At 41.3% G+C, this 15,321-nt stretch overlaps 1 protein-coding gene and 1 long non-coding RNA gene across 6 annotated transcripts in view; one reads left to right on the top strand and one right to left on the bottom strand.

Annotated features, from left to right (window-relative positions):
- galnt7 (UDP-N-acetyl-alpha-D-galactosamine: polypeptide N-acetylgalactosaminyltransferase 7) overlaps window positions 1-15,321 on the bottom strand; it is a 288,442-nt gene that overhangs the window by 115,616 nt on the left and 157,505 nt on the right. For all 5 annotated transcript variants that reach the window (XM_088372323.1, XM_088372324.1, XM_088372325.1 and 2 more), the window contains one exon: window positions 12,358-12,473. In XM_088372323.1, coding sequence (XP_088228449.1) covers window positions 12,358-12,473 — 116 coding nt within the window. The remainder of the gene's footprint in view (window positions 1-12,357; window positions 12,474-15,321) is intronic.
- Window positions 275-15,321, top strand: part of LOC148398592 (uncharacterized) — a 34,297-nt gene continuing 19,250 nt past the window's right edge. Inside the window, exons 1-2 of the long non-coding RNA XR_015857814.1 lie at window positions 275-402; window positions 498-599. This is a non-coding gene — a long non-coding RNA (uncharacterized LOC148398592). The remainder of the gene's footprint in view (window positions 403-497; window positions 600-15,321) is intronic.

Raw genomic sequence — 15,321 nt, 5'->3', positions numbered from 1 at the left:
AGTGTCGGAATCACCGATGGTTTGGGAAGGGATTGCGAGGTGGCGTCCCAAAAAATGGACGATGTTCTATCTGGCCCAAACATGTGCAGGTCACACAAACGGTAGCTAACTCAGAGAATGAATCAGATAAATTTAGCGAACCTAACCCAGATCCTTCACACAAGTGGTTACTATTTGGATCTGAGAGGAACAAAAGAGATTTGTCCCCTGACACTTCAGACACACAAAGTACACACACACACAGTACATACAAACTTATTATAGCTATCTAATTTTTACAGATCAGATCAAATGAGAGGATTTTCTCACAGCGCTTTTTATGATATTTTCTATTTCCATAATTTACAGGTAGTGCAACCAGCACAGCGGCCAGTGCCAACAATGGCAGTGAAAAGAAGAGCTGTGAGAATATTTATCCAAAATCTGCACATCACATAGCGGCCATAATTTTATTTTTTGGTTATTGTGGTATTTGTATCTATTTTCCTAATTTACAGTTCGTGCATTGGTCAGAGCCACTTCCACAAAGGTTGGCAGTGAAAAGAAGAGAGGTGTAGGGTGTTTGCAGGTAGAGGTCTGCACAGGGAGACCAGACTCATGTACGTATATCCTGTGGCGTCCCCTTGCATGCTGGCGAGTGTTTCACTGCTTTTCATACAAAAATACATTATACTGATGGGTGAACACACCCACACACACGTGCACAAGAGCTGCAACACACCAGAAAAGTTGTTTTTTTCATAGGGGAATTGTAAACGGTTGTATACAGTGTCATTTGTTTTTGTAAATATCATTGTAAATAAATGATTAGCGTATTTTTCGGACTAAAAGTCGCTCCGGAATATAAGTTGCCTTAGTCATATAATGCACAATAAAGTGAAAAAAAACATATATAAGTCGCTCCGGAGTATAAGTCGCATTTTGGGGGAAATTTTTTCGACACAATCCAACACCAAGAACAGACATGAACGTGCAACAACAGGCAAAACAATAGGTATGCTAACGGGACATATACACAAACGAAGAGCTGAGAACGGGCCTGACGTAACATTCAGAGTTATTCAAATAACTATTACATAAACAGGTTTATAAAACCATCTGTGTCACTCCAATTCATTAAATCCATCGATCATCCTTTATGTAAACGATGCCACGTATGCACCGCGCCGCTGACGTCGGACTCGTCGTGAGTTGCAGTTCTATATATTCCACAGATCCATATAACGATATTTAGAGTATATATCAAATAACTATCACATAATCAACATTATCAAACCATCTGTGTCACTCCAAATCATTAAATTCATCGATCAAATTCCTCGTTCTTTGTCAACAACGCTGCGCGTGCGCCGCTGACGTCAGCCTCGTCGTTATTCCACAGATCTAGTATATAACTATATTGTAGCGTTAACAAAGTACCAGGAAAGACATGGGGTTGGTAAACGGCTCTTTATTTAACAAAACAAGAGTTCAACGAGCCAACAACTACTGAACTGTAACGATAAAAACATATACATGTTGCTCCACGAAATAAAATATATCAAATAACTATAACATAAATAGTTCACCGCCACAAGGCCCCAAGCACCGGCGTGGACTTCCAGGCGTGTGGGGGTGTGGACTTCCATCCCCGGAGGTGGCACTTCCAGCCACAGAGGTGGCTGGGACCTCCGTAGAGTAGGACCTGGCGTGCGTAGGAGCAGTGTCCGACCCCCATTCACTGTCCCCGGACAGCCAGCTGCCGAGCGCCGGCCCCCGACTTCCAGCCATGGAGGTAGAAGAGAGCTCCATAGAATAGGACCGGGCGTGCGTAAAAGCCATGTCCAAGCCCCATTCACCGTCCCCGGACAGTCACCCGGCCGAGCCCCGGTCCCTGACTTTCATCCACGGAGGAGAAAGAGAGCTCCGTAGAGTAGGACCGGGTGTGCATAAAAGCCATAATAGTTTTTCAAACCTTTTGTATCATTCCAAATCATTAAATCCTTCAAACTCTTCATCCTCCGTGTCACTTAGAAACAAATACCACTGGCTAAGAACATCTGCCCGAGCCTTGTGCTATGCACCAGCAGAGTACTGTGCACCTGTGTGGAGTAGATCATCACACGCAAAGAAAATAGACCCATTACTTAACGAAGCTTGGAGAGTAATTACAGGAACACTACGGCCCACTCCAACTAATATCCTATATAAGCTTGCTGGTTATTTCCCCTCCAAACATCAGGCGGCAGACAACAGCTAAAATTGAAAAGCAAAAGCAACCCTCGGACCCAAGACACCCATTGCATCCCCATGAGCCAGTTCCGAGGAGACTGAAATCTAGAAAGAGTTTTGGTCCTGAGGAGGAACTTCCACCCCAGATATCAGGACAAAAGTATAGGGTGGACCAATGGAAGGAATCTGAACAAAGGAATACCCCCAATAGTGTTGTTCAAGACCCCACCGTAGAAATTGCTGATGGGGCACATCTCCCTAGATGCAGCTGGTGTGCTCTTAATAGGGCAAGATCAGGAGTATGTAGAATATGGTCAGATGGGGTCTGGGGACGGATCAGTCGTGTGAGTGTGGAGAGGGCACCCAGACCATCAAGCATATCCTCCGAGCGTGCCCCTTATTATGCAGCCTGAACAATGCTGATTTGCTGAATGTGAACCAGAACACCCTAGAATGGTTGGTTGTTTGGCGTGACAAGCTATGATGATGACAATCAGTCGTCATTTCACAGAAAGCTGTTTTTCTCAGCTGTTTAGTTGAAAAATTGTGGTTTTGGTGAAACCACCCTGCCAATTACACAAGAATGGGAAAAGGTATTTGTTGTTTTATTATTTTTCCAAAATGAACAGATGAAATAAAAAACACTAACTAAAATTAACACTAACATTTTCCTGATAAAAAAAAAAAAAAAAACTGGGCTAATAAATGCAAAATGAACCATCCTTGGATTATCACCCTTCCTTTAAGACAGTGCTTCTCAATCATTTTCTTTAATATGCCCCCCCTAGGGAGAAGAAAACATTTCGCGCCCCCCACGCTTGTACCCTTATTAACATTAAACTTTAATGTGTCTTTAATGATTAAAGAAAACAAAAAATAAATAAAAAAGAAAGATCAATTTACAATACAGAATAACTTTATAAATAACAATGTTTTTTAGTCTGTAACAGAAATGATTCAATGTGCATCACTTTGCCTGAAATTGCCTGAAATTAAAAAATAAATTATGATTATTTAAACTCTAAACATTCTTAACCAACTGCCATTTTATGCTGAAAAAAATATAATAAAATAATAATAAACATACATAATATTAAATAACAGAAATAAATAATATTCAATTCAAAGTAATCAGCAAGTTAGCTGAGTTAATACTCAGGAGCACAATATATGAAACATTTTAACCTACAAAACAAAAATAAATAACACGATTTGTGCTTTTTTTTTAATCAAAATGAGGCAGCATGACGGAGACCATGTCCACGGCTGCAGGTCGTATCAGCTCTTCTGCAATGTTTTTTTTTTTTTGCACTGAGCAATTTGGTACGCTGCTTTATATGATGCTTACAGTGCTTGCTGATTGACTGATGTAGCATTCACAAAGTGGGAAGATTGTTGCCAATATTCAGCCCGTTTTCGCTGAAAAAACTCAAGCATCTTATCAGCATGATTGGGGTGCAATGACTTTAAGTGCCGCCTTAATTTATTTGGCTTCATACTGTCCGTTGCCAACATTGTAAGGCACAGTAAACACACCGGTCTTTCCTCATCTCCCGTCGTCGTCACACTGAAGCCGAGGGCTACGTACGCTTCATTCTATTTCCTTGTCTTAGCTTTCGTGTCACTCTCAATTCTCTTAACTCCGTCTCTCTCCGCCGTTCTTTTCAACCCTGTTAAATATTTTTCCATGGTGTCCCACTGCACTTTTTATCGCCTGCTCTGTCTGTTCTGTGTGTGCGTATGTTCCGTGCGCTCTTCTCTGTAGAGCAAATCCTCCTTGCGCACACAGTTACAGTGATACCGCCACTCCCACCTACTGCAGTGGATGTCTAATTACCCTTTAATCTAGTATAGCCAAAAGAAAAGCATGTTCCCTGGTGTCACACGCGCTCCCCTTGGTATCGCATCGCGTTCCCCTGGGGGCTATTTGAGAAGGACTGCTTTAACGTAATGTAGATGTCCATTATCAAATGAAGCGCACACAAGACAGGCGAGTGTACCCCAACACCATCAGTGACTAGAATTGCACTTCGCAAATTGTAAAATCCTTATGTTTAGGCAATCTTATGATTATGAGAGGCGATTGTGAAGGAAATACGACACATTATTTTACTCTGGCATGACAGATATTATGAGGTGTAGGTCTTGTTTTAATATTTGTTCAGTTTCCTTATACTAATATAGTGTCTGAGTCTTACGCATTTATTTATGTATGCGTGTATGTGTGTGTGTGTCTGTGTGTGTGTGCGCCTGTGTGTGTGTGTGAGTGTGTGCGTGTGTATGCAAGCAAGCAAGCATACATGTATAGTTTCTGAGTCTTATGCATATATATTAATGTGCGTGTGTGTGTGTGTGTGTGTGTGTGTGTGTTTGTGTGTGTGTGTGTGTGTGCGTGTGTGTGCGCGCATGTGTGTGTATGCAAGCAAGCAAGCATACATGTATAGTTTCTGAGTCTTATGCATTTATTTATGTGCGCGAGTGTGTGTGTGTGTGTGTGTGTGTGTGTGTGTGTGTGTGTGTGTGTGTGTGTGTGTGTGTGTGCGTGCGCGTGTGTGTGTGTGTGTGTGTGTGTGTGTGTGTGTGTGTGTGTGTGTGTGTGTGTGCAATCAGGCAAGCATATGGTATATATGTATGCATGTATATATGTATGTATGTATGTATGTATGTATGTATGTATGTTTCAGGGGTGAGAATGGCAAATGTGAAAAAACACTGAAAAGTAGCTAGGGGTCTGGGTGAGATATATATGTATAGCTATATCATTGAAGATTTATTCTTTAACGATATCATGACAATAGCCTAACATTAGCTTACATGTAACATCATGTTACTTTCTAAAACCATATGCTTGTAAAAGTAAAAACGTAGCTTTGTCCTTTTTTTTTTCGATGTGCTCCTTAATGTTCCTCACGCCGTGACCTCCATAGCTGATCATATCTTGACAAAAAGCCATGCCCATCTGAAGCAGTTCTTGATCCCGTTTGACTAAATAACTCGTCTGCAAGTGATGAATACCCAATCGCAAATTCACATTGTGGCGGTGTAGTAACAGTTCTCCGTGTAAGTTACGTTAACAATTGGAAATGATGTGACGAAAGTAGCGCCAAAATGCTGCCGAAAATAAGGCGGATGTTGTCGCATCACTGCTGCCAGTGAGTTAGGTTTACAGAGGCAAGCCGATTTCCGTACTCACAGCTTAACAAATTTTGTTTTGAGATGTGTCTAAAGATGCCGTCGCGGCGAGCAGGTGAATGCTCGCGAGTCACCGAGGCTAATGTTGCCCGGCCGCTTACCCCTCCATATATAAAATAAATATTTTTCTCAACGGATTTACACGATACACAAAAATGATATTTTCGACGGAAAAAAAACAAGGAATTCTCATCCCTGATGTATGTAGTATGTATGTACAGTATCTCACAAGAGTACACGCCTCTTATTTCTGCAATGTTTTGATTATATCTTGTCATGGGACAACACTGAAGAAATGACACTTTGAGACAATCTTAAGTAGTCACTGTAGAGCTTGGATAGCTAAGTAAATGTATTGTTACTTCAAAGTAACTCAAAATAAAACAATGAATGTGTAAAATGCTGGCAACAAAAGTGAGTACACCTCAACTGAAAACGTCAAAATTGGACCCAAATGTAAATATTTTGTGTGGCCACCATTATTATCCAGCACTGCCGTAACCCTTTTAGGCATGGAGTTCACCAGAGCTTCACAGGTCACCGCTGGAATCCTCTTCCACTCTTCCATGATGACATCACGGAGCTGGTGGATGTTGCAGACATTGCGCTCCTCCACCTTCCGTTTGAGGATGGCCCACAGATGTTTAGGTCTGGGGACATGCTTAGCCAGTCCATCACCTTCACCCTCAGCTTCTTTAGGAAGGCAGTGGTCGTCTTGGAGGTGTGTTTGGAGTCGTTATCGTGTTGGAATACTGCTCCGTGGCCCAGTTTACGGAGGGATGGATCATGCTCTGCTTTAGTACTCCACAGTACATGTTGGCATTCATTGTTCCCTCAATCAACTGTAAATCCCCAGTGCCAGCAGCACTCATACAGCCCCAGACCATGACGCTCCTACCACCATGCTTGACTGTAGGCAAGACACACTTGTCTTTGTACTCTTCACCTGGGTTTCACCACACATGCTTGACAGCATCTGAACCAAATATGTTTATCTTGGTCTCATCAGACCACAGGACATGGTTCCAGTAACCCATATCCTTAGTCTGCTTGTCTTCAGCAAACCTTTTGCGAGCTTCCTTGTCCATCTTTTTTAGAAGAGGCTTTTTCCTGGCACGACAGCCATGCAGACCAATTGAATGCAGTGTGCGGCGTATGGTCTGATTACTGACAGACTGAACCCCCACTTTTTCAACCTCTACAGCAATGCTGGCAGCACTCATACGCCTGTTTTCCAAAGCCAACCTCTGAATATGACGCTGAGCGCGCACACTCAACTTCTTTCGTCGACCATGGCGAGGCCTGTTTTGAATGGAACTTGTCCTCGTAAACCACTGTATGGCCTTAGCCACCGTGCTACAGCTCAGTTTCAGGGTGTTGGCAATCTTCTTATAGCCTAGGCCATCTTTATGTAGAGCAATAATTATTTTTTTTAGATCCTCCGTGTTCTTTGCCATGTTGAATTTCCTGTGACCAGTATGAGAGTGAAAATACCTAATTTAATACACCTAATACCTAGTCACACCTAACACCTCTTTACACTAACTCGTCGCATTACACAAGGAGGAAACATGTCTAATTGGTCCTAATTTTGGCTTAATTTTGAGATTTTCAGTTGGGATGTACTCACTTTTGTTGCCAGCATTTTACACATTCATTGTTGTATTTTGAGTTACTTTGAAGTAACAATAAATTTACTTTGCTATCCAAGCTCTACAGTGACTACTTAACATTGTATAAAATTGTCATTTCTTCAGTGTTGTCCCATGACAAGATATACCGTATTTTTCGGACTAAAAGTCGCTCCGGAATATATGTCACATCAGCCACAAAATGCACAATAAAGTGAAAAAAAACATATATAAGTCGCACCGGAGTATAAGTCGCATTTTGGGGGAAATTTATTTGACAAAATCCAACACCAAGAACAGACATGAACCAGCAACAACAGGCTAAACAATACGGTATGCCTACGTGACATAAACACAAACGAGGAGCTGAGAACTGGCCTGATGTAAAATTATCAGTTATCCAAATAACTATAACATAAATAACACCTTTATCAAACCAGCTGTCACTCCAAATCATTATATCCATCGATTGTCCTTTATGTAAACAACGCCGCATGTGCGCCGCGCCGCTGACGTAGGACTCGTCGACAGTTGCAGTTCAAACTATTCCACAGGCCCATATAACGATATATAAAGTATATATCAATGAACTATTATGTAAACAATAATATTATCAAACCATCTGTGTGACTCCAAATCGTTAAATCCATCGATCAAAATTTTCGTCCTTTATGTAAACAACGCCGCGCGTGCGCCGCACCGCTGACGTCGGACTCGTCGTCAGTTGCAATTCAAATTATTCCACAGGCCCATATAACGATATATAAAGTATATATCAAATAACTATTACATAAACAACAATCTTATCAAACCATCTGTGCCACTCCAAATCATTAAATCCATCAATCAAAATCTTCATCTTTCATGTAAACAACGCCACGTGTGCAGTTCAAATTATTCCACAGGCCCATATAATTATGAACAACAATTTTATCAAACTATCTGCGTCACTCCAAGTCATTAAATCCCGTGATGGAATCCTTCGTCTTTTATGTAAACAATGCCGCGTGTGCGCCGCGCCACCAGTTGCAGTTCAAAATTTAGTAATCCCTTGCTACATGGCGGTTCATTTACCGCGTTTTCACTACATCGTGGATTTTTGTAACCCCAAATTTAAAAAAAAAAAACAAGATTCAAAATAAAACTTTTAAATTGAAGAATTATGGCACGCATGTTGCCCACTCGTCAGCAGAAGGCAGGGAGTGCCCACACAATTGCAGTTCATACACTTGTACCTTTTTATAAAAAAAAAACGTAATAATAATAAATGTTAAAGTTAAAGTCCCAATGATCATCATGCACACATCTGGGTGCGGTGAAATTTGTCCTCTCCATCCCCTGGGGGAGAGGGGAGCAGTGAGCAGCAGCGGTGCCGCGCTCGGGAATCATTTGGTGATCTAACCCACCAATTCCAACCCTTAATGTTGAGTGCCAAGCAGGGAGGCAATAGGTCCCATTTTTATAGTCTTTGGTATGACCCGGCCGGGGTTTGAACCCACAACCTTCCAATCTCAGGGCGGATACTCTACCACTAGGCAACTGAGTTGGTTAGTTCTAAAAACACATTTAAGAGTGTTGTACCTTGTTATACAAAAAATGTATTTACATATTTACAGTATGTACACTTGCACCTTGTTATTAAAAGTTTTATAATAATAAAAGCTGTTCTCAAAAGATATTTACAGTATTTGTTAAGAATTCTCCATGTTATTTTTGTTATTCAGCCGTGCTTTGATTTGAGGTAGGGTGCATTATTTTGAAGGCTGTTTTCAGATGATACCATTTCAAATCATTAAATCTCCTGACTCTGGAAGTCAATGAATGGAACTCATTGTCAGTGAGGCTCCAATTATTCCACAGCCATAGTGCACCCTCATGCGTTTAAAGTGAAAATAACATATGAAGTGATCAACTGTATACTAGTAAGAAAGTAACATGTTCATGATCAAGTAAAAATTTGGGAATAATTTCACATAAAAGTCGCTCCTGAGTATAAGTCGCCCCCCCCCACCTAAACTATGGGAAAAAACCACAACTTATACTCGGAAAAATACGGTAATTAAAACATTGCAGAAATGAGAGGGGTGTACACACTTATGTGAGATACTGTATGTATGTATGTATGTATGTATGTATGCATGCATGCATGCATGTATGTATGTATGTATGTATTTGTGTATGTATGTAAAAATACGGTAATTAAAACATTGCAGAAATGAGAGGGGTGTACTCACTTATGTGAGATACTGTATGTATGTATGTACTATGTATGTATGTATGTATGTACGTATGTATTTATTTATTCATTTATCTATCGAAGACAATTTATCTATAAAATATATTTTATTGATCTACACTCTCTTATCTCATTTAGTGATACCATACTATATTCGGTCCCAAAACCTTTATTCATAATTCACTCATCTTGTATGATCCTGAGAGCCAAAAAGAGGTCTCCAGGTGTTTTCTATTCAGGTTGCAGTGCTTTGGAAGGCCCTACATACCAGACATTAGAGCAGACATGGGCAAACTACGGCCTGCGGGCCGCATCCGGCCCACGGGGCCGTTTAATCCAGCCCGCCAAACCTGAATAAATTGTATTATTAATTTTTTTGGGGGGTCATTTTCCCTGCAATTACTGTTTCCCCAGTAGATGGGGAAGCGCCCGCCCGCGCATTTACTCCCGGGAGCCGTGTGAGAAAGCTCGGTGCACACTCACAAGTGTGTGTGCGTACTCAGTAGTACGGACGCGGCACACTGCACGCTCTATTTTATCTATCAGTGCCGAATTTCGAGTGTAGGCTGTGACGTCAGTGTTCTCATAATTCGTGCGCTGAGCTTTCAGATACAGTTTTACGCTAATGCCACCCACAAACCTTCCCATGGAATCCTTCCATCAAAATGAGTGGCCCGAAGAAAAGAAAGGTAGACACTGAGTGCCGAATGTTAAAAAAGAGTTGACAATTTGGCTCGACCTGCGTGTGTGAGAAGACCTTCAGCCACATGAACGTCAACAAAGCCCGTCACAGATCTAGGTTAACGGACCGACACCTCGGCTCTATCCTAAGAATTACTACAACAAATTTTACTCCAGACTATGATGCACTAGCAAAAAAGCGAAACCCACAATACTATTGATTTCTTTATTACTTTATTTAGATGTATTCTTTCACTGATTCTTCAAGATGATGTACATATTTGGTCAGAATGTTTGCCGTTGGATGTGATTTCGCCTCATTAGATAAACATATTTCATAAATCTGACCTGCAGGCGCTGAAGTGATGGAAAATGTTATTCATCATAACAGTGTCGTATTTAATAAGAATCACTGATAGTAGTTTTTTGGTGAAATATTTTTGTGATGCTGTTAAATGCATTTGTTTTCAAAAAGTTTTTTTTTAATATCCATGCTTTAGTATCTACTAAAAGTATAAACCTTTTATGCAATGACCTTTACATGTCGTTTATATTACTTCACACAAACACTACATCCATCTGCTCCCGGTTCGGCCCCCCGGTCAAAATTTAGAACCCATTTCGGCCCACAAGTCAAAAAGTTTGCCCACCCCTGCATTAGAGCCTCAGCAGAAATGTTTGAAACACAACTAAAACTGTATTATCCATCCATCCATCCATCCATCCATCCATCCATCCATCCATCCATCCATCCATCCATCCATCCATCCATCCGTCTATTTTCTGTACCGCTTGTCACTACGGGGGTCGTGGGCGTACTGGAGCCTATTTCAGCAGTCATCGGGCAGCAGGCGGGGGACACCCTGAACTGGTTGCCAGCCAATTGCAGAGCACACAGAGAGGAACAACCATAGGCACTCGCACTCATACCTACAGGCAATTTGGAGTGCTCAATCAGCCATGTTTTTGGGATGTGGGAGTAAACCAGAGTTTCGGAAACTCACGCAAGCACGGGGAGAACATGCAAACTCCTCACAGGGAGGTGGAATTGAACCCACACCCTCCGTACTGTGACGCGGACGTGCGAACCAGTGCCCCATCAAGCCACCCTAAAAATTTATTATATATACGTATATATGTATATACTCTTGCATTTAGTTAAGTTAAAAGTTGAAGTCCCAATGATCGTTACACACACATCTGGGTGTGGTGAAATTTGTCCTCTGCATTTAACCCATCCCCGTGTGATTTTTGATCCATCCCCTGGGGGAGAGGGGAGCAGTGAGCAGCAGCGGTGCCGCGATCGGGAATCATTTGGTGATCTAACCCCCCAATTCCAACCCTTAATGCTGAGTGCCAAGCAGGGAGGCAATGGGTCCTGTTCTTATAGTCTTTGGTATGACCCGGCCGGGGTTTGAACCCACAACCTTCCAGTCTCAGGGCGGACACTCTACCACTAGGCCACTGAGCTGGTTGGCCTGTTTGACCGTCGCTTCTACTTCCCCCCCACCCTTGGGGGAGGAGCTTGGTGACGATGACCAAATTCGAAGTCGGTGTCTGGATTTTTCATCGACTAACTGTGACAAGATCTGAGGTCGACCATCTACTCAGAGATGCTGCTATTGAGGCTTTCTACATTCACCAACCACTTCACTGAAGCCGTCTTCATGCAGTGCTTCATCTGATTGAATAGACTTGTACACTATTTTAACTCACATTACATTGCATTATGTTTTAAATCTTGCTCACCAGCATCAATTGCAGCCTAGTCATCCTGTAAGAGGATTTTCTCCATCTGAAGCCCCTTGTCAAGGTTTCTAATTTTTCCTCAGATGTTTTTTTGTTTTTTTCTTGTCCCCCTGTGGGTTAAGATCAGGGGATGCCATTAACTGTCAACTGTGGGTATATGAAGCCCTTTTGAGACATGTTTGTGTGTCTAAGAGATATATAAATAGATTTCACTTGACTTGAAAATTAATTATGAGCAAAATTACATCAAAAAATGTTGGCTCCAAAACTCAGGTGCAAACCTGAAAAAAAATCTAATTACAGACAAAGCCCTTTTGCATCATACAGTCATGTTGCAGTAGTGGCCAAAATCATATGAGAGACAAAGCTGTGCCCCTTTTGCATTCATAGTCATGTTGCAGTTGTGCAAGCAGTGTTTTAAATCACAGAAGCTTCTCACAAAAATAAATACAAAAAAGGTTCTATACAAACCCCAAACTATAATTACTCAACAAAATCAATCACACTGCCCTAATTAAGAAGAGACAATTGATTAAAAGAACATTGATAAATTGTGATATATGAGAATATGTAATCCAAGAGACAACAAACAAAACCTGAAAACTATTAAAACATTCAAACAAATCTTGATTTTTGTTATTATAGGGTATGATGTACCTGAATTGTTTCAGCTTGCTTATGTCTCCATAGGCAAGGGTTAGTGTTTCAGGACGACTGGCGTAGAAGTAGTCCTTGTATTCATCCCACCATACTTCCACTACACGAACATAATTCTGCAAACATGCACGCATTTATATTTGCTTCAAGAAATTTGAACAAATACAAGGTAAAAACAATTAACACGAACCTTAACAATTTTTAATAAGGACTTAGTATAACAAGTGAAAGAAACCTGTTATATTAGCATGAATGGAAAAAAACATTTAACAGGCATGGTTTTATGTAACATTACCATATTATTACTATTATACTTTTATAAATGCTGTAACAACTAGGTATGGGTAGGAAACTCTGGTCCTTGAGTCTTGCATATTTTCTGTCTCCCTGTTGCAACACACCTGATTCAAATGGTCAGATAATCAGCCAGGTCTGCAGAAGCTGGATAACAATCATGATCATTCGAATCAGGTGTGTTGCAACAGGGAGACAGAAAACATGCAGGACACTAGCCCTCAAGGACCAGGGTTGCCTACTCATGAACTAAAGGGAGGTTCAGCTGCTTCCGTACTCAAACAGTAGCATTCTAACCTCCACATGTCATAAAACTGACTAAAGATTTGTTATTGGAACTGAATTAGCCTCCCTCACAAAATCTACCATGGAATCCACTTGAAAGCATATTCCAAACTGGGAAAGCACATCTGCTATTGGAACTAAATTAGCCTCCCTCGCAAAATCTACCATAGAATCCACTTGAAAGCATAATCCAAACTCGGAACAACACTCACAATGTCTGTTTTGAATCAATCCACAGAGTAGACTGGTTTAAGCAAAGACAACCAGCTTTCATGGTCACTCTCACATGAAATGGACCCCTGCGGAGCGACAAAACACCAGCGCCAACATACATACACTGGCTGCATGCCAGAAAATTGGATTAGCACGTCTCGAACTGGCATATTCATGGGTCTATACCAGACAATTAGGCATCCACAGAATGTGGAATCCATAAAAATAAAGTCCCCCAGCCCTCAAACAAACTCACAGTGACACCTTCACTTACCAATCCTGGAATGACTGTGAGCCCTTGTCACAAAGGCAGGGTTGGACTCACACGCTCAGGATAAGCTATGCACTAATGTGCATCTGATGGTTTAATGCTGATTTTCTTTCACGGCTTTCCATGGTTGAACAAACACAATTTCTGACATGTTCGGGTGATTTGTCATGTACTTTGTTGTGAAGTGTGCAAAGCACTGTTACATGGATTTTTTTTCAACAATACTACATCAGCATGTGAGAGGTCCCACACTCATTCATTCAGAGCAATCACTGAGTTGATTCCAATAAAAAAATCCTGTTATAATGTTGATGACTTCATGTGAAAGAAGTAATTATGAAATCACAAAGTGGTAAATTCTCCCTCCTTCACAGACAAGGAAGTGGGCAACTCTATGTTACATGAGCAGTTCTACTTAAGGAGACACAAAACTTGCTCTCCAAGGAAGTGGGCAACTCTATGTTGCATGAGCAGTTCTACTTAAGGAGACGCAAAACTTGCTCTGGTCCCTGAAACCTCTTGCTTGAAACCTCTCGCCTGAAACCTCTATTCTAACATTTCTCTGCAAAAAAAGAAAAATATATTTGCAACTCGTTGTTTTTACTTTGTACTCCCTGTTGCCATTATCATTTTTGCCTCCTGCCTTGCAACGCTAACGGTGTTTTGTGCGGAATAATGGCTTTGGCATGCCATTCAAAGGTCAGCAGTTTAAGGCTTGACTGGAAAGTGTCGCCTCTGCTGCCACGCGCCTCGCCAAAGGCGAGGCAGCTTTGGTGCAAGGCCGCCCCCTCATGCCTGAGCAGAGAAGAACCCCCTGAGCCCTGTGACTTTTTTTCATTTTTGAATTAAACTTGAGTCATTGATAATGAAGGGATACACACGCCGAAGTTGTGTGTGGGCAGCATGTGTTCAATGTCCGCTCAGTCGCAGTGTGCATGTACGTAGGTGTGACTGGTTGTTCATCTCTACATGTGCTCTGCGACTGGCTGGCAACCAGTTTAGAATGTAGTCTGCCTTTCACCCGGTGTCAGCTGGGATAGGCTCCAGCACCTACTGCGAACCTGAACAGGATAAGCGGTGTTGAAAATGAATGGATGGAGTTGAATTTGATTTTTGCTACTCCCTATTTCATTTTTTCTCTAAATTTGCTTCTTCCTGTGACATCGGCCTTCATCCTCTTTAGTGTGCCCCACTGCTACCTCATAGCACACATGCAGACGCGCAGTCAATAAGTCCAATGAACCCGTATAAATGTCAATTGAATATATAACGACGCATGAACAATTCAGCTTTCATAAAGCATCTCAGAACACGTCGGGTTTACGTATGGTGGTGACTGGTGAAAGGAAATAGACAAGACAGGGCACTTTAGCTGCAAAGAAGCTGCTGATTTCTTGCTCTTAAATCAGACAAGAAGAGGCTAATCCTTGTGATATGTACTATGTATGTATGATATGTATGATAAGTAGTCATAAGTAGATATGTCCATACAAACTTTGGTGTCAATTGATAGCTGTTTTTGGACATTTTAAGCCAGGCATGGGCTAACTATGGCCTGCAGGCCATGTAGAATAGAATAGAATAGAATAGAATAGAATAGAATAGAATAGAATAGAATAGAATAGAATAGATCTTTATTGTCATTGTCTCACTTTTACAACAACATTTAAAAGTGCCAGCTGATCAGTGCATAAAATAAAATAAATAAATAGAATAAATAGAATAAAAAGATTAAAAAGATTTAAAAAGTACAATCTAAAAGACCTACAGAAGAACATACACAGACATGCACCGACGGCATTTAAAGTGACTACCGCTGTGGGGTAAAAACTGTTTGCAAATCTGCTAGTCCTTGACCTAATCGATCTGTAGCGTCTGCCTGATGGCAACAGTTCGAAAAG

This window comes from Syngnathus floridae, chromosome 4, assembly GCF_059516105.1.
Source record: "Syngnathus floridae isolate MCC-2025c chromosome 4, RoL_Sflo_1.0, whole genome shotgun sequence".
In the NCBI taxonomy this organism is placed as follows: Eukaryota; Metazoa; Chordata; class Actinopteri; order Syngnathiformes; family Syngnathidae; genus Syngnathus; species Syngnathus floridae.
The sequence above is the reverse complement of the archived record's forward strand: the minus strand, read 5'-3'. Positions and strand labels throughout refer to the sequence as shown.